This window comes from Eriocheir sinensis, unplaced genomic scaffold, assembly GCF_024679095.1.
Source record: "Eriocheir sinensis breed Jianghai 21 unplaced genomic scaffold, ASM2467909v1 Scaffold7, whole genome shotgun sequence".
Lineage (NCBI taxonomy): Eukaryota > Metazoa > Arthropoda > Malacostraca > Decapoda > Varunidae > Eriocheir > Eriocheir sinensis.
The window spans coordinates 32,501-52,555 of record NW_026112053.1 but is presented as its reverse complement, the minus strand read 5'-3'; the positions used below and the strand labels follow the sequence as shown (position 1 = coordinate 52,555).

The following is a 20,055-nucleotide window of genomic DNA, read 5'->3' as shown; positions in this document are numbered from 1 at the left end:
CGCTAAAAAGCTTTTTTTTTTTTTTTTTTTTTTTTTTTTTACGTTGTTGCCTATTGCGCCGGTAGGCATCTTCCCGGTGGGGCCTGATGGTCGGCCCAAGGCTTCTTCCAGGTGGGGCCTGATGGTCGGCCCAGCCCGTTCTGGCGCAGGCGAGTGTTTATAGTGGCGCCATCTTGCGTTGGCTCATGCTGCCCCCCGGAACTCGTTCTTGATTCGCTTGGACGGCTTCCTCTAGAGTCCGGGTTGATGGGTGGTCTTCAGGACAGCATGTGGGTAGTTTTAAGCCACTCGGCGGTGACTGAAAAATCCGAGTGGTAGCGTGAGGATTCGAACCCGCGTCGTCCATCACGCGGCGAATGTGGGTCCAGTACGCTATCACTTCGGTCAATGATAGAGAGGTAGCTCACAAAAGATACCAGAGCCTTCAAACTAATGCTAATTATGAACTTTACATTTCTGCCCGAAATCGTGCCAAATCTATTCTCCGACTAACCAAAAATTCTTTCATTAATAGAAAATGTCAAAACCTTGCTTTCTCTAACTCTTCCCGTGACTTCTGGCATCTAGCCAAAAACATCTCCTCCAACTTCACTTCTTCCTCTTTCCCTCCACTCCTCAGTCCTGACGGCAACACTGCCGTCTCATCTATCTCTAAGGCTGAACTCTTCTCTCAAACTTTTTCTAAAAACTCCACTCTGGACGATTCTGGGCATATTCCTCCTACTCATCCCCCCTCTGACTCCTTTATGCCTGTTATAAAGATTCTTCAAAATGATGTTTTCTATGCACTCTCTGGCCTCAATCCTCAGAAGGCTTATGGACCTGATGGAGTGCCTCCTATTGTCCTTAAAAACTGTGCCTCCGTGCTGTCACCCTGCCTGGTCAAACTCTTTCGCCTCTGCCTGTCAACATCTACCTTTCCTTCTTGCTGGAAGTATGCCTTCATACAGCCTGTACCTAAGAAGGGTGACCGCTCAAATCCCTCAAACTACCGTCCTATTGCTTTACTTTCTTGTCTATCTAAAGCTTTTGAATCAATCCTTAACCGGAAGATTCAAAAGCACCTTTCCACTTCTGACCTTCTATCTGATCGCCAGTATGGGTTCCGTAAGGGGCGTTCTACTGGTGATCTCCTAGCCTTCTTAACTGACTCTTGGTCATCCTCTCTTAGCCGTTTCGGTGAAACTTTTGCTATTGCGCTGGACATATCAAAAGCTTTTGATAGGGTCTGGCACAAATCTTTGCTTTCTAAACTACCCTCCTACGGTTTCTATCCTTCTCTCTGTACCTTTATCTCCAGTTTCCTTTCTGACCGTTCTATTTCTGCCGTGGTAGACGGTCACTGTTCTTCCCCTAAATCTATTAACAGTGGTGTCCCACAGGGTTCTGTCCTATCTCCCACTCTTTTTCTGTTGTTCATTGATGATCTTCTTTCCAAAACGAACTGTCCTATCCATTCCTACGCCGATGATTCCACTCTGCATTATTCAACTTCTTTTAATAGAAGACCCACCCTTCAGGAACTTAACGACTCAAGGCTGGAGGAGAGCCCAGTCAGTTAGTCAGCTTATCGGGAGAGGTCCTGTACGTTACCCTCCACCCATCTGTCCTGTTCTCTCTTATCAGTTTGCTGTATTGAATTTCAGTGTATATATTTAGTTGTTGTTTTTTTCACTTTAAATTTAGCAACACCAGCGAACGTGTGTGTGTGTGTGTGTGTGTGTGTGTGTGTGTGTGTGTGTGTGTGTGTGTGTGTGTGTGTGTGTGTGTGTGTGTTAAGTGGGTTTAAGAAAAAGAGGAAGAGAAGGAAATAAGGGAAGAACATATGAAAGAAGAAGAAGAAGAAGAGATGAAGAAGAAGAAGAAGGAAAAGAAGGAAAAGAAGAAGGAGAAGAGCGTCTGAAAAGGGGAAGAGGAGGAGGAGGAGGAGGAGGAGGAGGAAGGAATGGAGAAGAAGAAAAAGAAAAAGAAGAAGCAGAAGAAGAAGAAAAAGAAGAAGAAGAAGAAGAAGAAGAAGAAGAAGAAAAAGAAGAAGAGCGTCTGAAAGGAGGAAGAGGAGGAAGAGGAGGAGGAGAAGGAAGCTGGCTGGCTGTATGAGCAAGAGATTTACATAGATTTACATAGAAAATCAGACCACACAGACCCCATGGTCCAGACTAGGTGGTCTGTCCTTAAACCTAAGTGATTTTACATTAATCAGAAGGCTCTAAAACGTTGCATTTCTACTCTAGTTGATATTAAGTTCAAGGAAGTGACGGTCGAGCTTTTTTTTGAAGAGTCAATCGTGTTACACTGGACCACTGATGGTGGGAGCTTATTCCATTCTCGCACTACAACGTTGGTGAAGAAAAATTTGGTGCAGTCTGAATTTACTTGTCTACATCTGAGTTTTACGCCATTGTTCCTCGTGCGCAAAGTGTCATCGATCATAAACAATTTTGTTCTGTCTACATTCGTGAAACCATTAAGTATTTTAAAACATTCGATCAGTTTTCCTCGGAGGCGACGTTTCTCAAGAGAGAACATGTTAAGGGTGGAAAGCCTTTCTTCGTAGGATTTGTTGCGCAAGGAAGGGATCATTTTCGTTGCCCAACGCTGAACACCTTCTAATTTAGCAATGTTCTTTGCATGGTGGGGAGACCAAAACTGTACCGCATATTCCAAGTGGGGTCTGACTAAACTATTGTAGAGCGGAAGTATTACATCTTTATTCTTGAATAAAAAGTTTCTTTTAATGAAACCCAACATCCTGTTCTCTTTATTTGCTGCGTCGATGCATTGCTGTGAGAATTTGAGATTTGACGCGATTTTGACCCCCAAGTCCTTGACGCATTGAACGCTTTTGAGTTTAACGCCGCGCATTTCTTATTCCTCGTTCCAACTTGAAGGACCTGGCACTTGTCTACGCTACAGGGCATCTCCCATCTATCCGACCAAGCTGAAATTTTGTGCAAATCCTCTTGGAGGCTTTGCCTGTCTTCGTCAGTGAGAACCGAGTTACCAATCTTTGTGTCGTCTGCAAATTTACTAATGCGGTTATTGAGTCCAACATCCACATCGTTGATGTATATAATGAAGAGCACTGGGCCAAGAACCGAGCCCTGAGGGACGCCACTAGTGACCGGCGCCCACTCTGAGTTAAATCCGTCAATCACTACTCTTTGTTGTCTGTTGCTCAACCAATTCGCGATCCATTGGTTTACTTGACCGTCAATACCTATTTGCTTTAATTTATAAAGTAATTTATGATGTGGGACTTTATCAAACGCTTTCTGGAAATCAAGATAGACTACGTCCAATAATTTGGTTACGTCATAAACAGTGAAGAGGTCGTTAGAGAGAGAGAGAGAGAGAGAGAGAGAGAGAGAGAGAGAGAGAGAGAGAGAGAGAGAGAGAGAGAGAGAGAGAGAGAGAGAGCAGGGGGGAGGGGGGGTGCCGGGCCCTTCTCGCCCCTGCCAAATCATCAGTGAATTACCCGCGGACATACACGTACAAATATAGCCCAAAATAGCCCAACATCATCATCATCACAGGCCTTTCCCAACGTCCTCCACCTCCTTACTTTGGTTGTCCGTCTGGTTCCTGTTCCACGTATGACATGACCCGCCCGAGTGTTTTCTTAATTCTTTCCCTTAATGAGCGATTCTTAGCTGCCTCTCTGGATAGTTTGTGGGCGTCCCCTTGGCCTCCTCCACACGGGGTTGTTGGTCACAGCAACACGCCATGGGCAGGTCGTGTTCTGGAGAGCGTGCCACGTGCCCGTATAGCCGGTGATAGCGTTCATAACACCGTGGGCCAAGCCATTCTGCCGTAAGACTTCTTGAGGAGACCCACTGTTCTCACTGTTCTGCCCTGCGGTGCTTCTACAACAACAACAACAACAACAACAACAACAACTACTACTACTACTACTATTACTACTACTACTACTACTACTGCTGCTACTATTACTACTACTATTACTACTACTACTATTACTACTACTACTACTGCTGCTACTATTACTACTACTATTACTATTACTACTACTACTGCTACTACTACTACTACTAATAATAATAATAATAATAATAATAATAATAATAATAATAATAATATTAATAATAATGATAATAATAATTGTGGTTTCCTGGCGAGACTTACCGTTGTTCTGCACTACGCTACCAAGGTGTATGAAATTTTCCAGTATAACAATGTTCCTCGCCACACACATGAACAAACTCTACTGTGTCATCCAGCAAGCCTCCGAACACCTGTACCTTGGTGTTAGCCCAGGACACCTGCAGTCCCAAGGGCTTCGCCTCCTCGTGCAGTGCCTGGAGAGCCATCACCAGAACCTCCAGCGACTCCGCCAGGATTACTGCATCATCGGCAAAAACAAGGTCAGTGACCCTGGTATTGTCGATGGATGCCCCACAATGACTGGTCCACAATTCTGCCTAGTGCCCAGTCCATGCAGGTGTTGAAAAGTGATGGGGCAAGGACACAGCCCTGCCTCACTCCCGCGTTCACGGAGAGAAGTCTAACAAGGCCCGTATTCTGCATGAGACACTGTCGACTCTCACAATAACTATTTTAAAAGTCTTCAAAGGAGACACATCGGGTTCTTATGAGTGTTTTTTTTAATTTTTTACATCGTTGGTGCAGAAGCCTCGTCAAACTATCACTGGATCATAAAGCTACCAACGGAAATACCCACAACCACCACGAAAGCCTTCTCCAAGGTGGGTGTGCGGGCCCCGACATGTTTGAGGACATGGCCCTGGGCCCTCCACAAGTGTCACCATCGTGACAGAAAGCGTACAATGCTCGTCAACCCGTAACAGAACAGAAATTATATCCCGCAATTTCTCAGCTAACAAATATTTCCAGTGATACCTCAAAAAATTGCCGGCTTGGATCTATAACCCGCAACCTTGACAACCCTGCTCCTAGTGGCGAGGCGAGCTGCGGGTCTTGGGGCTGTTTCTACTTGTGTCGCTGTAAACTTGAATTCAAGCCCCTCTCTACCCCGCCGTAAATGACGAAGACAAAGTCACGACGTGTCAAAACCCATGATCGTGACTAACCGTGAACAAAATCGTTGACAGTCGGGGCGTGTCGCCGATGCGTGCCACGAGTCGGCAGTTTTACGTGAAGGGCCACGATGACTTGATGCTGCGACAAAACGTCGCGGAGCTTCGCGACACTGTCACCTTTCGGCGAGAAGACGTCGGCAACACGGCGGTGCGGCGGCGGCGCTGATGACCCGGCGAATAACGGCGTGTGTTCGCTTACGTCGCCGACGTCTCGTGGATAAAAAAATAAATAAATAAATAAATAAATAAAAAAAAATTAAAAAAACGTCAGCTGGTATCGTGCCGGATCACGGCGAGATGCCGGCGAGTGATCGGCGAGCCCAGCGCGATGCAGCCTGCGTAAAAAGTGCGGCGTGTGCTGGCTGCCGCCACACTGATGTCTTACCGCAGGCAAGTCGCTGATATTGCGTCGACACGTCGCCGAACTCTGACGACTGACGTCGTATCTGCTTCGCCGACACATTCGTCGGCTTTTCGGCGATACACTGTCGACAAGACGCCGACTTCAATAATTATACCGGCGTTTTATCGGCATTCAAAAACACGTTAACATCTTAAATTCCATTAATCTCACGCAGTACGCCGACCTATCGCCCAATGTCGGGTGCTAATCGTTGCCTATATCGTGCACACCGCCGAGGCGACGACGTGCTGCTGTGCCGGCGTGGCAAGTATTGCGCCGACACCACGACTCTTGTTGAGAGTGGCCGACACGTCACCGACCTGGGCCAAGGCGTTCCTCGGGGATTTGTCGCGGCTGTTCACGGCGGAGTGGGACTTAAGTTCTCAACACAACAACAACAACAACAACAACAACCTGCTGGTTCTCAAGGCGTTCAGGCATAAAAGCTGCTGGTGGGTGTTGTCTGCAGGACGCGGGTTGGCGTGTTAATGTTGGGCTATTTTGGGCTACCAATGGCGTCTGGGTCTGCGGGAAAGTTGGCATTTGGGCTGTTTTAGAAGGGGCGATGTGGGAAATATTTTGGATGCGGTATTTTCAGACCCTTCCGCCTCCAACATCAACTATTTCTAAAACCCGAAAAGGAGATTAATCGGGTTCTCATGAGTTTTTTTTTAGGTTCACGGTACAGAGGAAGGGTCAGACTACCACCAGGGTCATAAAACTACTCCTGGAAATGCAGAAAGCTCCTAGGAAAGCCTTGTCAAATATGTTTCTTTAGGTTCATGGTACAGAGGAAGGGTCAGACTACCACCAGGGTCATGAAACTACCCCTGGAAATGCCTCAAGCTCCTAGGAAACCCTTGTCAAATATGTTTCTTTAGGTTCATGGTACAGAGGAAGGGTCAGACTACCACCAGGGTCATGAAACTACCCCTGGAAATGCCTCAAGCTCTTATGAAAGCCTTGTCAAATATGTTTCTTTAGGTTCATGGTACAAAAGAAGGGTCAGACTACCAGGGTCATAAAACTACCCTAGGAAATGCCTCAAGCTCCTAGGAAAGCCCTGTCAAATATGTTTCTCTAGGTTCATGGTACACAAGAATGGACACACTACCACCAGGGCCATTAAACTACCCCTGGAAATGCAGAAAACTCCTAGGAAAGCCTTGTCAAGTATGTGTTTCTCTAGGTTCACGGTACACAAGAAGGGTCAGACTGCCACCAGGGTCATAAAACTACCCCTGGAAATGCCTCAAGCTCCTATGAAACCCTTGTCAAATATGTTTCTTTAGGTTCATGGTACAGAGGAAGGGTCAGACTACCACCAGGGTCATAAAACTACCCCTGGAAATGCCTCAAGCTCCTAGGAAAGCCTTGTCAAATATGTTTTTTTAGGTTCATCGTACAGAGGAAGGGTCAGACTACCACCAGGGTCATAGAACTACCCCTGGAAATGCCTCAAGCTCCTATGAAAGCCTAGTCAAATATGTTTCTTTAGGTTCATGGTACAGAGGAAGGGTCACACTACCACCAGGGTCATAAAACTACCTTGACAAGGCTCCTATGAAAGCCTTGTCAAATATGTTTCTTTAGGTTCATGGTACAGAGGAAGGGTCAGACTACCACCAGGGTCATAAAACTACCCCTGGAAATGCCTCAAGCTCCTATGAAAGCCTAGTCAAATATGTTTCTTTAGGTTCATGGTACAGAGGAAGGGTCAGACTACCACCAGGGTCATAAAACTACTCCTGGAAATGCCTCAAGCTCCTATGAAAGCCTTGTCAAATATGTTTCTTTAGGTTCATGGTACAGAGGAAGGGTCAGACTACCACCAGGGTCATAAAACTACTCCTGGAAATACAGAAAGCTCCTAGGAAAGCCTTGTCATATATGTGAGCTTGGGCGACGAAATGTTTTAGAATACGGCCATTTTTTTGGAGTTGCGGGTTGCGGGTTTTGTATATCAGATACGATCCTTAGTTTCTCTGTGCTTTATTAACGGATTGCATTAACACTAAGACTGTTTTGTTTATATATTAATAGAGAAATTAAGTCTTGTATACTCGTGTTGGGCTAGTTTTGGGCTATTTTGGGTTGTTAACGGATTGCATTAACACTAAGACTGTTTTGTTTATATATTAATAGAGAAATTAAGTCTTGCATACTCGTGTTGGGCTAGTTTTGGGCTATTTTGGGTGTTTATGAGTGCCCGGGAAGCTCAAACTCATCTCTCTCTCTCTCTCTCTCTCTCTCTCTCTCTCTCTCTCTCTCTCTCTTACTCCTACCGTTGGGCTATTTTTTGAGGTATGTGTCTCCGAGGGGAGCTCCAAATGATAGAGAACGTATAAATCATAAAGAAATATAAAAGCAGTCCCAAAGGTTGATATTTCTCGCATTACAAACGTTATATAACTACTTACCACGTTACTCCGGGTGTTGGGCTACTTTTGCGATAATTTGGGGTGGAGTCCGCGGGTACCTCTAACTATAAGCTCTGTTCCCTTAATATAAAACCCAAACAAAGAAGTATAAATGAAGTTACAAAAGTTACTATTTCTCGCATTAAAACGTTATGTAACCCAATTCAACATATGTTACTCCCGGTGTTGGGCTACTTTTGCGATAATTTGGGGTGGAGTCCGCGGGTACCTCAAACTAAGCTCTGTTCCCTTAATATAAAGCCGAAACAAAGAAGTATAAATGAAGTTACAAAGGTTACTATTTCTCGCATTAAAACGTTATGCAACCCAATTCAACATATGTTACTCCCGGTATTGGGCTACTTTTGCGATATTTTTGGGATGGAGTCCGCGGGTACCTCTAACTAAGCTCTGTTCCCTTAATATAAAACCGAAACAAAGAAGTATAAATAGTTACAAAGGTTACTATTTCTGGCATTAAAACGTTATGTAGCCCAATTCAACACGTTACTCCCGGTGTTGGGCTACTTTTGGGCTATTTTCGGGCGTGTGGGTGTGTCCGCGGGAAAATTCAACTAATCTCTGTCTAATCTAATCTTAGAGTCAGGAGAGATAACATTTTCTCGTACTAAAACCGTTATATATATATATATATAAAAAAATGAAAAAAATGACATGTAATTCCTGCATGGTGTTGGGCTACTTTTGGGCTATTTTCGGGCGTGAGTGTCCGCGGGAAGCTCCAAGTAGAGAAACATAAAAAACACAAGGAAAGCCACAAGGATTAATATTTTTAGCGTTACAAACGTTATATAGCCCAGTTTCACATGTTATTCGTGGCGTTGGGCTACTTTTGGGCTATTTTCGGGCGTGAGTGTCCGCGGGAAGCTCCAAGTAGGATTAAGAACATAAAGAAACATTAAAAACACAAGGAAAGCCACAAGGATTAATATTTTTAGCATTACAAACGATATATAGCTCAATTTCATATGTTGCTATTGATATTGGGCTACTTTTGGGCTATTTTCGGGCGTGTGTGTGTTCGCGGGTAGGACTTGAAAAAAATAAAAGCATTAAGAAACACAAATTAACACAAAAAACTCACAAGGATTACTATTTCTCGCACTAGACACATTCAACCCAATTTCACATGTTACTCCTGGTGTTGGGCTATTTTTGGGCTATTTTCGGGCGTGAGTGTCCGCGGGAAGCTCCAAGTAGGATTAAGAACATAGAGAAACATAAAAAAACACAAGGAAAGCCACAAGTATTAATATTTTTAGCCTTACAAACGTTATATAGCCCAATTTTACATGTTACTCGTGGTGTTGGGCTACTTTTGGGCTATTTTCGGGCGTGTGTGTGTTCGCGGGTAGCTCAAACTTAAAAAAAACAAAATAAGAAACACAAATTAACACAAAAAACTCACAAGGATTACTATTTCTCGCACCACAAACATTATTCAACCCAATTTCACATATTACTCGTGATATTGGCTACTTTTGGGCTATTTTCGGGCGTGTGTGCGTTCGCGGGTAGCTATAACTTAAAAATAAAATTAAAAAAAGCATTAAGAAACACAAATTAACACAAAAAACTCACAAGGATTACTAATTCTCGCACTAGACACATTATTCAACCCAATTTCACATGTTACTCCTGGTGTTGGGCTATTTTTGGGCTATTTTCGGGCGTGTGTGTGTTCGCGAGTAGATCTAACTTGAAAAAAATATAAAAAAGCATTAAAAAACACAAATAAGTCACAAGGATTACCAATTCTCGCACCACAAACATTACTCAACCCAATTTCACATATTACTCGTGATATTGGCTACTTTTGGGCTATTTTCGGGCGTGTGTGTGTTCGTGAGTAGATCTAACTTGAAAAAAAATATAAAATAGCATTAAGAAACACAAATAAATCACAAGGATTACTATTTCTCGCACCACAAACGTTATTCAACCCAATTTCACATGTTACTCGTGATATTGGCTATTTTTGGGCTATTTTCGGGCGTGTGGGTGTGTCCGCTTGAAGATTCAACTAATCTCTGTCTAATCTAATCAAAGAGTCAGGAGAGATAACATTTTATCGTACTAAAAACGTTATATATAAAAAAAAATGACATGTTACTCGTGGTGCTGGGCTACTTTTGGGCTATTTTCGGGCGTGAGTGTCCGCGGGAGGCTCCAAGCAGTATAAAGAACATAGAGAAACATTAAAAACACAAGGAAAGCCACAAGGATTAATATTTTTAGCATTACAAACGATATATAGCCCAATTTCATATGTTGTTTCTGATATTGGGCTACTTTTGGGCTATTTTCGGGCGTGATTGTGAGCCGCGGGAAGCTTGGCAACCTCGGCAGTCGGCAGCTCTCCGGGCAGTCAGTCTTGCTGCTGAGGCGGTGGTGCGAACACACACACTCGCGGGCTCTCATGTAGTGCACCATGGCCGCTCCACACACACACGCCCCCCATGGCCACACGCCCTCCCCGCCCACGCCCACGACCCTCCTGTGAGCCCCCGCGGCGCCTCAAACCTCCCCCAGGGGCGTGCGAGGCGTGGGATAGCTTGGGGCTTCCACTCCTCCTCTGCGCCCCTCTCTCTCTTCATCCGCCGCCGCAGAAGAGAGCCCACCTGTTGGCACCCCCCGCCCCCCCGCCCCCCCTGGTGGTGGTGGTGGTGGTGGTGGTGGTGGTGGAGGTGGAGGCGCCCCCCCCCGCCCCCCCCACAGCCCCCCCTGCAATGATGAGACGCACCTCCCTCCCTGCCATCTCTGTTCAGCGCCCTGCTTCTTCTCAGGTGAGCCAAGGGTGCGGCGCCCCCCTCTTTCTGACGCCCCCCGCCCCCCCCTTACCCCCCCACCGCCCCCCACCTGCCGCCCCCAGCCCAGCCATCACTCCCTCTATCTCTATCTCGAGTTTCCTGTATGTATGTATGTATGTATGTATGTATGTTTCTCTCTCTCTCTCTCTCTCTCTCTCTCTCTCTCTCTCTCTCTCTCTCTCTCTCTCTCTCTCTCTCTCTCTCTTTCAGTCAGCCCCCCCTCCCCCCCCACCCCCTCTCTCTCTCTCTCTATCTCTAATTCTCTCTCTCTCTCTCTCTCTCTCTCTCTCTCTCTCTCTCTCTCTCTCTCTCTCTCTCTCTCTCTCTCTCTCTCTCTCTCTCTCTCTCTCTCTCTCTCTCTCTCTCTCTCTCTCTCTCTCTCTCTCTCTCTCTCTCTCTCTCTCTCTCTCTCCCTTACCTGGCTCTTTATCTCTCTATTTCAATCGACTCTCTCTCTCTCTCTCTCTCTCTCTCTCTCTCTCTCTCTCTCTCTCTCTCCACTCCCTTACCTGTGAAGCTACCTGTTATTTACCTCTCTCTCTCTCTCTCTCTCTCTCTCTCTCTCTCTCTCTCTCTCTCTCTCTCTCTCTCTCTCTCTCTCTCTCTCTCTCTCTCTCTCTCTCTCTCACACACACACACACACACACACACACACACACACACACACAGCAAAATGGCATAGTCCCTGCTGATTGGAAGAACGCTAATGTCTAGGAAAGGAGATAAAGATAGTGGGTAATTACTGGCCCATTAGTCTAACTTTAGTATTACATAAGCTACTTGAGAACGTAATTACTGAAAATTACGTAAGTCACCTCCGGGAAGCTATCCAGTATTTTCGGATTCACAGGACTTCCGAAACGAGAGATCCTGCTTGTCGAATCTACTTATTTATTATAGCGACCTTTTCCTAGTCTATGGCGTAACTAAATCAATCGACGCGTAGTCTATCTGGATTTTCAAAGAGCGTGTGATAAAGTTCCACACAATATAATACATAAAATCAAACAGCTAGGTATTGAATGAAGAGTTCACCAGTGGATCGCTGATTGGTTGTGCAGGAGACAGCAAGGGATGGTGATTGATGGAGCTGCCTCAGAGTGGGCGCCAGTCACTAGTGGCGTCCTTCAGGGCTCAGTTCTTGGCCCAGTGGTATTCATAATTTACATCCATGACGCCAATGTAGAACTCACCAGTTTTATTACTTAATTTGATGACAACACGAAGATTGGTAACTTACCTCTCATCCCAAGACAGACAAAGCTTCCAAAATGATTTATGTAGAATCTCAGCTTGGTTCAATACATGGGAGATGCCTTTATTATAGATAAGGGCCAGGTTCTTCAAACTGGAAAAAAAATAGAAGATTCAATTACGAAATGCGAGGCGTGAGGCTCTTAAGCGTCCAATGCGTCAAGGACCTGGGTGTTAAAATCTCGTCAAACCTTGGGCTGCATTTTTAAACATTTCGTCGTCCAAGTTCACGTATTTGACAAGGCTTTCGTAGCAGTTTTGGGCATTTTCAGAAGTAGTTTTATGACCCTGGTGGTAGTTCGACCCTTCTTCTGTACCCTGAGCCTAAAAAACCCCACTTATTAGAACCTGATTGATCCCCTCTTTGACCTTTAGAAATAACTGATGTGAGAAGCCAAAGTGTCTTACAATGCCGGCCTTTAAATTCTCACAGCAATGCATCGACGCAGCGAATAAAGCGAACAGAATGTTGGGCTTCATTCAGAGAAACAACTCATTCAAAAATAAAGATGTAATACCTCCACTGTACAATGGTTTAGTCAGACCCCACTTGGAATATGCAGTACAGTATTGGTCTCCCCACCAAGCGAAGGACATTGTTAAGCTAGAAGGTGTTCAAAGTATAGGGCAACAAAAATGATCCCTTCCTTGCGCAACAAACCCTACGATCAAAGGCTCCTTCCTATCTCTTAATAACATGTTCTTGAGAAACGTCGCCTCCGAGGAAAACTGATCCAATGTTTCAAAATACTCACTGGCTTTACGAATATGGACCATAGGCTGGGTGCTCTGAACATCCTCTCTCTCTCTCTCTCTCTCTCTCTCTCTCTCTCTCTCTCTCTCTCTCTCTCTCTCTCTCTCTCTCTCTCTCTCTCTCAATCCCCTATCACCACTATGCACACCTGTACCTCCTCCTCCTCCTCCTCCTCCTCCTCCTCCTCCTCCCCCTCCTCCTCCTCTTCCTCCTCCCCCTTCCCCTCCTCCTCTTCCCCCTCCTCCTCCTCCTCCTCTTCCCCCTCCTCCTCCTCCTCCTCCTAATCTTCATTTTTTTTACATATTACATAAACAACACAACGGGGGGAGGAGAGAGAGAGAGAGAGAGAGAGAGAGAGAGAGAGAGATTTTCGATGGGTGGGACTCAGACAGACAGACACACACACACACACACACACACACACACACACACACACACGGTAATGGGACAATTTATTTAACACGCAGTCAAAGCCAATGGAAAGTCTCAATAGAGTTTGGTTAAGGCTTATGGGAGGAACGCGGATATGTGTGTGTGTGTGTGTGTGTGTGTGTGTGTGTGTGTGTGTGTGTGTGTGTGTGTGTGTGTGTGTGTGTGTGTTATGTATCCAGTTTTTATGTATGGGAGAATAAATAAAGGTCAACTTAGGCAACATACAAGCGATTAACTGATTGATAGATAGATAGATAGATAGATAAAAGGATAGAGATAGATAGATGGTTTATTTCACTCTCCAGCTTGTATCTCTTATAAAACTACCCAAAGAAGTATTTATAAACCTCTACGAAAGCCTTATCAAATTTGGGAGTGTGGGCCCCAATCTGTTTCTTTATCTCCTCTCTTCATCTCCCTTTTCTTATCCCTCCTTCTCTCTCTCTCTCTCTCTCTCTCTCTCTCTCTCTCTCTCTCTCTCTCTCTCTCTCTCTCTCTCTCTCTCTCTCTCTCTCTCTCTCTCTCTCTCTCTTCCCTTTTCTTCTGTTCTCTTTCCTCTTCTTCATCTCCTCTCTTCTCCCTTTTAACTCTTTTTTTCCTCTATTTCCTCTTCTCTCTCTCTCTCTCTCTCTCTCTCTCTCTCTCTCTCTCTCTCTCTCTCTCTCTCTCTCTCTCTCACTCTCTCTCTCTCTCTCTCCCTTTTCTTCTGTTCTCTTTCCTCTTCTTCATCTCCTCTCTTCTCCCTTTTAACTCTTTTTTTCCTCTATTTCCTCTTCTCTCTCTCTCTCTCTCTCTCTCTCTCTCTCTCTCTCTCTCTCTCTCTCTCTCTCTCTCTCTCTCTCTCTCTTCTGTTCTCTTTCCTCTTCTCCCTCTTCTCCATTTCCTCTCTTTCCCTCCATTCCTTTTCCCCCTCTCTCTCCACCCTCTCTCTCTCCACTTCCTCTTCCTCCACCTCCCCACCACCATCAGAGTAATCCACATATCCTTCCCTTTTTTATTCCATTGGTAACATTTGTATGGGCTAACATGTTTCTCTTAGTTGGCATCACTGAATATATGGGACAGGTGTAAGGGGGGAGGAGGGGGGTATAGGGGGGGAGGTGTAAGGGGGGAGGAAGGGGGTTAAGGGGGGCAGGTGTATGGGGGGAGGAGGGGTTTTTAGGCGGGGCAGGTGTAAGGGGGGAGGGAGGGGTTTAGGGGGGCAGGTGTAAGGGGGGAGGAAGGGGTTTTAAGGGGCCAGGTGTAAGGGGGGAGGAGGGGGGTTTTAGGGGGGAGGTGTGGAGGGAGAGAGGGTGTGGGGGGGTAGGATTCAGGGGTGTGGGGGGGGGGGTAATGGGACTGCAAATCATTAACCTTACGATCTAATCCCTTTTAAGGAGATCCCAGGAAGACGAAAGAGGTTACTGGTCTAATGTTTTCTTATTTTTTCGTTATTTTCATGTTTTCATATTTTATTGTTTTTGTTTTATTAAGGAATGGCTTTGACGAGGTCTGTATTAAACCCGTATTGATTTTGTATGTTTTCAAGTACTTCGTTTTTTTTTGTTTGTTTTTTCTTCTTTGTTCTCATTTGTCAAGTCTATCTATGTTTTCTTTATCAATTGTTTTCCTATTTCCTTTATTTCATTTATTTCATCTCTGTCTTTTTCTTCTTCTTCTTCTTCTTCTTCTTCTTCTTCTTCTTCTTCTTCTTCTTCTTCTTCCTGTTTCTTTTATATTCCTTATTTTTCTTCTTTATAAATTGTTTTCCTATTTCCTTTATTTCATTCATCTCATCTCTATCTTCTTCTTCTTCTTCTTCTTCTTCCTGTTTCTCCTCTATTCCTTATTTTTCTTCTTTATCATGTTTTCCTATTTCCTTTATTTCATTCATCTCATCTCTGTCTTCCTCTTCTTCTTCTTCTTCTTCTTCCTGTTTCTTCTATATTCCTTATTTTTCTTCTTTATCAATTGTTTTCCTATTTCATTTATTTCATTCATCTCATCTCTGTCTTCTTCTTCTTCTTCTTCTTCTTCTTCTTCTTCTTCTTCTTCTTCCTGTTTCTTCTCTATTCCTTACTTTTCTTCTTTATCAATTGTTTTCCTATTTTCTTTATTTCATTCATTTCACCTGTCTTCGTCTTCTTCTTCTTCTTCTTCTTCTTCTGCTTCCTTCTCTATTCCTTATTTTTCTTTCCTCTCCTTCCTTCCTTCTTTCTTTCCCTCATTTCTTACTTTCCTCTTTCTTTCTTTCTTCTTCTCCCTTCCTTCCTTCTTTCCTTCCTTTCTTCCTTTCCTCTTTCTTTCTTTCCTCTCCTTCCTTCCTTCCTTCTTTCCTTCCTTTCTTCCTTTCCTCTTTCTATCTTTCCTCTCTTTCCTTCCTTCCTTCCTTCCTTCCTTCCTTCCTTCCTTCCTTTCCTTTCCTTCCTTCCTTCCTTTCCTTCCTTCCTTCCTATCTATCCACTGTTTCAATCCATTTTTGTCTTTATCAATTATTTTTCTTTTCCCTTCAGTGCAGTCATGTCTCTCTCTCTCTCTCTCTCTCTCTCTCTCTCTCTCTCTCTCTCTCTCTCTCTCTCTCTCTCTCGTTCCATACAAACAAATCTCTCCCCCTCTGTCTCTCTATCCTTCTCTCTACCTTCTCTACCCATCTACTTCTTCCTATTGGTTAGCTTTCTTAATCTAGGCACAAAACGAATTGACTGACTTCTTTAATAGGTTGGGCAGTTGGGTGGCTATTATTATTATTGTTATTATTATTATTATTATTATTATTATTATTATTATTATTATTATTATTATTATTATTATTGTTATTATTATTATTATTATTATTATTATTATTATTATTATTATTATTATTGTTATTATTATTATTATTATTATTATTATTATTATTATTATTATTATGATAAGCTACCAAAACCTCTCCTCAGGGTGCAGATACAAGTTGAACCACACAAAATACCAAAAGGTACTGGAGAGAAGCAAAGGCAACGAATAGTTAAGAAGCTGGCCAGTCAAAGCTAAAAGGAGGAAAAATAAGATAACTGTTTCAAAAAGTCATTCACACGAGACTTAAATGTAGAAATGTCTGCAGAAAGGACAATCTCTTTGGGTAACTGATTCCATAAATTTGTCAACGACGGGAGAAAACATCGTGAGAATTGTGTCGTACAAAAATTCACAGGATTAAAAGCAAGATCGTTTTGACTAAGAGCAAACCTCGTGACCCGGGCAGGAGTAAAATGATCAGGCAAAGCATTGTGCCAGGGATGCCGATCATTCTTAAGAACTTTAAATAAAATGCTAAGGACACCAACTTGACGCCGATGATCAAGAACAAGAACAAGTGCCGGAGAAATAAATTTAATTGAATTGATAGCTCTGTCAAGTAACTTTAAATGGCAATTGGCAGCAGACATCCAAAGAGGAGCACAATACTCAAAGTGGGGCAACATGAATGCATAAAAAGATGTGATTACAGTTGAGTCACAAGTAAACATTTTGAGGCACACGAAGTAAGCCTGTCTTCTGTGCAATAGTGGAAGGCATGGAACGGATGTGCTTCTCAAATGTCAGTTTAGAATCAAGAGTGACTCCCAACAAACGGATACTAGAAACATCCTTAACCCGGTAGCAGCGACGGGCCAAATTTGTGGCTTTACCGTATAGCAGCGACGGGCCAAATTTGTGGCTTTACCGTGTAGCAGCGACGGGCCAAATTTGTGGTTTTACCGTGTAGCAGCGACGGGCCAAATTTGTGGCTTTACCGTGTAGCAGCGACGGGCCAAATTTGTGGCTTTACCGTGTAGCAGCGACGGGCCAAATTTGTGGCTTTACCGTGTAGCAGCGACGGGCCAAATTTGTGGCTTTACCGTATAGCAGCGACGTGCCAAATTTGTGGCTTTACCGTGTAGCAGCGACAGGCCAAATTTGTGGCTTTACCGTGTATCAGCGACGGGCCAAATTTGTGGCTTTACCGTGTAGCAGCGACGGGCCAAATTTGTGGCTTTACCGTGTAGCAGCGACGGGCCAAATTTGTGGCTTTACCGTGTAGCAGCGACGGGCCAAATTTGTGGCTTTACCGTGTAGCAGCGACGGGCTACATTTTTGCCATGATATAAACCCCCCAAATAGATGATGCATAAACTGATCACAAATGCTTTGATATATCTTATGAAATGGTTTGCGTGAGTGATGATTTTTTCTCATTTTTCTCGCTAAGAGGGAAGGGCCTTTAAGAAACATGATCCCCGCAGTTACCAGGTTAATCTGTTCACCAAAACTATGCAAACAAGGATGAGGTGGGTTCAAGGTACGGGATCTATTGATGGTAATGGAGCCCCAAAGTTGACTCCAAGCGGTGATCATTGCCAAGTCCCTATTCAGAGATACAGCAACCTCACCTCTGTCGCTAGGAGAGTGAACAGAGGAGTATAGAGTTGTATCTCCTTACTGATTTGGCTTCCTCAATATACTTCTTTCTAAGGCGGGGTTAATCACTCTCTGTGTTCATTTAACTTCCCTCTTTAAAAGCCCATCTCGTGTTTAAGTCTCGGGTAATTGCATTTTATTATTATTATCATTATTATTGTTGTTGTGATTACTTGCAACCCTCTAACCTAACCTAACCTAACCTAACCTAACCTAACCTAACCTAACCTTAACTAACCTAACCTAACCTAAACTAACCTTAACTAACCTAACCTAACCTAAACTAACCTAACCTAACCTAAACTAGCCTTAACTAACCTAACCTAACCTAACCTAAACTAGCCTTAACTAACTTAACCTAACCTAAACTAACCTAAACTAACCTAACCTAACCTAAACTAACCTAACCTAACCTAACCTAACCTAGCTTCCCCTTCCCTCTGTGCACTAGCCCACCGCTGCCACCAGTGTATCGTGCTTGCTTGGTGATGACGTAGAGGGCTTCAGGAAAGACACGAACCTCTCTTCCTTCGCTTCCCCCTTTCCTTGCCTCCCTTCATTCTCTCTTCTTCTTTCCATCTTTCTCTACTTTCCTTCCGTCCTTCCTTCCTTCTTTCCTCCTCTTCCTTCCTTTTTTTTTTCCTCTCCTTCCTTCCTTTCTTCTTTCTCTACTCTACTTCCTTCCTTCCTTCCTTCTTTCCTCCTCTTCCTTCCTTTTTCTTTCCTCTCCTTCCTTCCTTTCTTCTTTCTCTACTCTACTTCCATCCTTCCTTCCTTCTTTCCTCCTCTTCCTTCCTTTTTCTTTCCTCTCCTTCCTTCCTTTCTTCTTTCTCTACTCTACTTCCGTCCTTCCTTCCTTCTTTCCTCCTCTTCCTTCCTTTTTCTTTCCTCTCCTTCCTTCCTTTCTTCTTTCTCTACTCTACTTCCTTCCTTCCTTCCTTCTTTCCTCCTCTTCCTTCCTTTTTCTTTCCTCTCCTTCCTTCCTTTCTTCTTTCTCTACTCTACTTCCGTCCTTCCTTCCTTCTTTCCTCCTCTTCCTTCCTTTTTTTTCCTCTCCTTCCTTCCTTCCTTCTTTCCACTACTTGCTTCCTTCCTTCTTTCCTTCCTACCTTCCTTCCTTTTTTTCTTCTCCTTCCTTCACTCCTTCTTTCCTCTCTTTCCTTCCTTTCTACTTTCTTTTCTCTCACTCCTTCCTTCCTTCCTTCCTTTATTCATTATTTCAGTCCGTTTTTTTTAATTTTCCACATCATCATCATCATCCCCTCTCTCTCTCTCTCTCTCTCTCTCTCTCTCTCTCTCTCTCTCTCTCTCTCTCTCACGGTAATATCTTTTTCAATGGATGGAGGTTTAGCAAATGGACAGCGGGCTTCACAATACACCTAAGATCATTACTCCCCTACCTTACTGTGAGCGATATACTGTCTTCAAGGGGGGCAATGTCATACGCTTCCACGCCTCACATCAACTATTTCCACGGGCCGAAAAGGAGATCAATCGGGCTCTAGTGAGTGTTTTCTTAGGTTCGTGGCACAGAGGAAGGGTCACACTACCACCAGGGTCATATAGCTACCCCTGGAAATGCCCTCAACTCCTACGAAAGCCTTGTCAAATGTGTGTTTTCTTAGGTTCGTGGCACAGAGGAAGGGTCACACTACCACCAGGGTCATATAGCTACCCTTGGAAATGCCCTAAACGCCTACGAAAGCCTTGTCAAATGTGTGTTTTCTTAGGTTCGTGGTACAGAGGAAGGGTCACACTACCACCAGGGTCATATAGCTACCCTTGGAAATGCCCTAAACTCCTACGAAAGCCTTGTCAAATGTGTGTTTTCTTAGGTTCGTGGCACAGAGGAAGGGTCACACTACCACCAGGGTCATATAGCTACCCTTGGAAATGCCCTAAACGCCTACGAAAGCCCTGTCGAATGTGTGTGATTCTTAGGTTCGTGGCACAGAGGAAGGGTCACACTACCACCAAGGTCATATAGCTACCCCTGGAAATACCCTCAGCTCCTACGAAAACCTTGTCAAATGTGTGTTTTCGTAGGTTCGTGGCACAGAGGAAGGGTCACACTACCACCAGGGTCATATAGCTACCCATGGAAATACCCTCAGCTCCTACGAAAGCCTTGTCAAATGTGTGTTTTCTTAGGTTCGTGGCACAGAGGAAGGGTCACACTACCACCAGGGTCATATAGCTACCCCTGGAAATACCCTCAGCTCCTACGAAAGCCTTGTCAAATGTGTGTTTTCGTAGGTTCGTGACACAGAGGAAGGGTCACACTACCACCAGGGTCATATAGCTACCCTTGGAAATACCCTCAACTCCTACGAAAGCCCTGTCGAATGTGTGTGATTCTTAGGTTCGTGGCACAGAGGAAGGGTCACACTACCACCAAGGTCATATAGCTACCCCTGGAAATACCCTCAGCTCCTACGAAAGCCTTGTCAAATGTGTGTTTTCGTAG

At 44.3% G+C, this 20,055-nt stretch overlaps 1 protein-coding gene across 2 annotated transcripts in view; it reads right to left on the bottom strand.

Annotated features, from left to right (window-relative positions):
* LOC126993913 (protein AAR2 homolog) overlaps window positions 1-20,055 on the bottom strand; it is a 59,027-nt gene that overhangs the window by 22,413 nt on the left and 16,559 nt on the right. The window contains exon 2 of one of the 2 annotated variants that reach the window (XM_050853077.1): window positions 11,973-12,080. The exons of the other annotated variant lie outside the window; for it this stretch is intronic. Within the exon in view, the coding sequence (XP_050709034.1) occupies window positions 11,973-12,080 (108 nt within the window). The remainder of the gene's footprint in view (window positions 1-11,972; window positions 12,081-20,055) is intronic. 2 annotated transcript variants of the gene reach the window in all.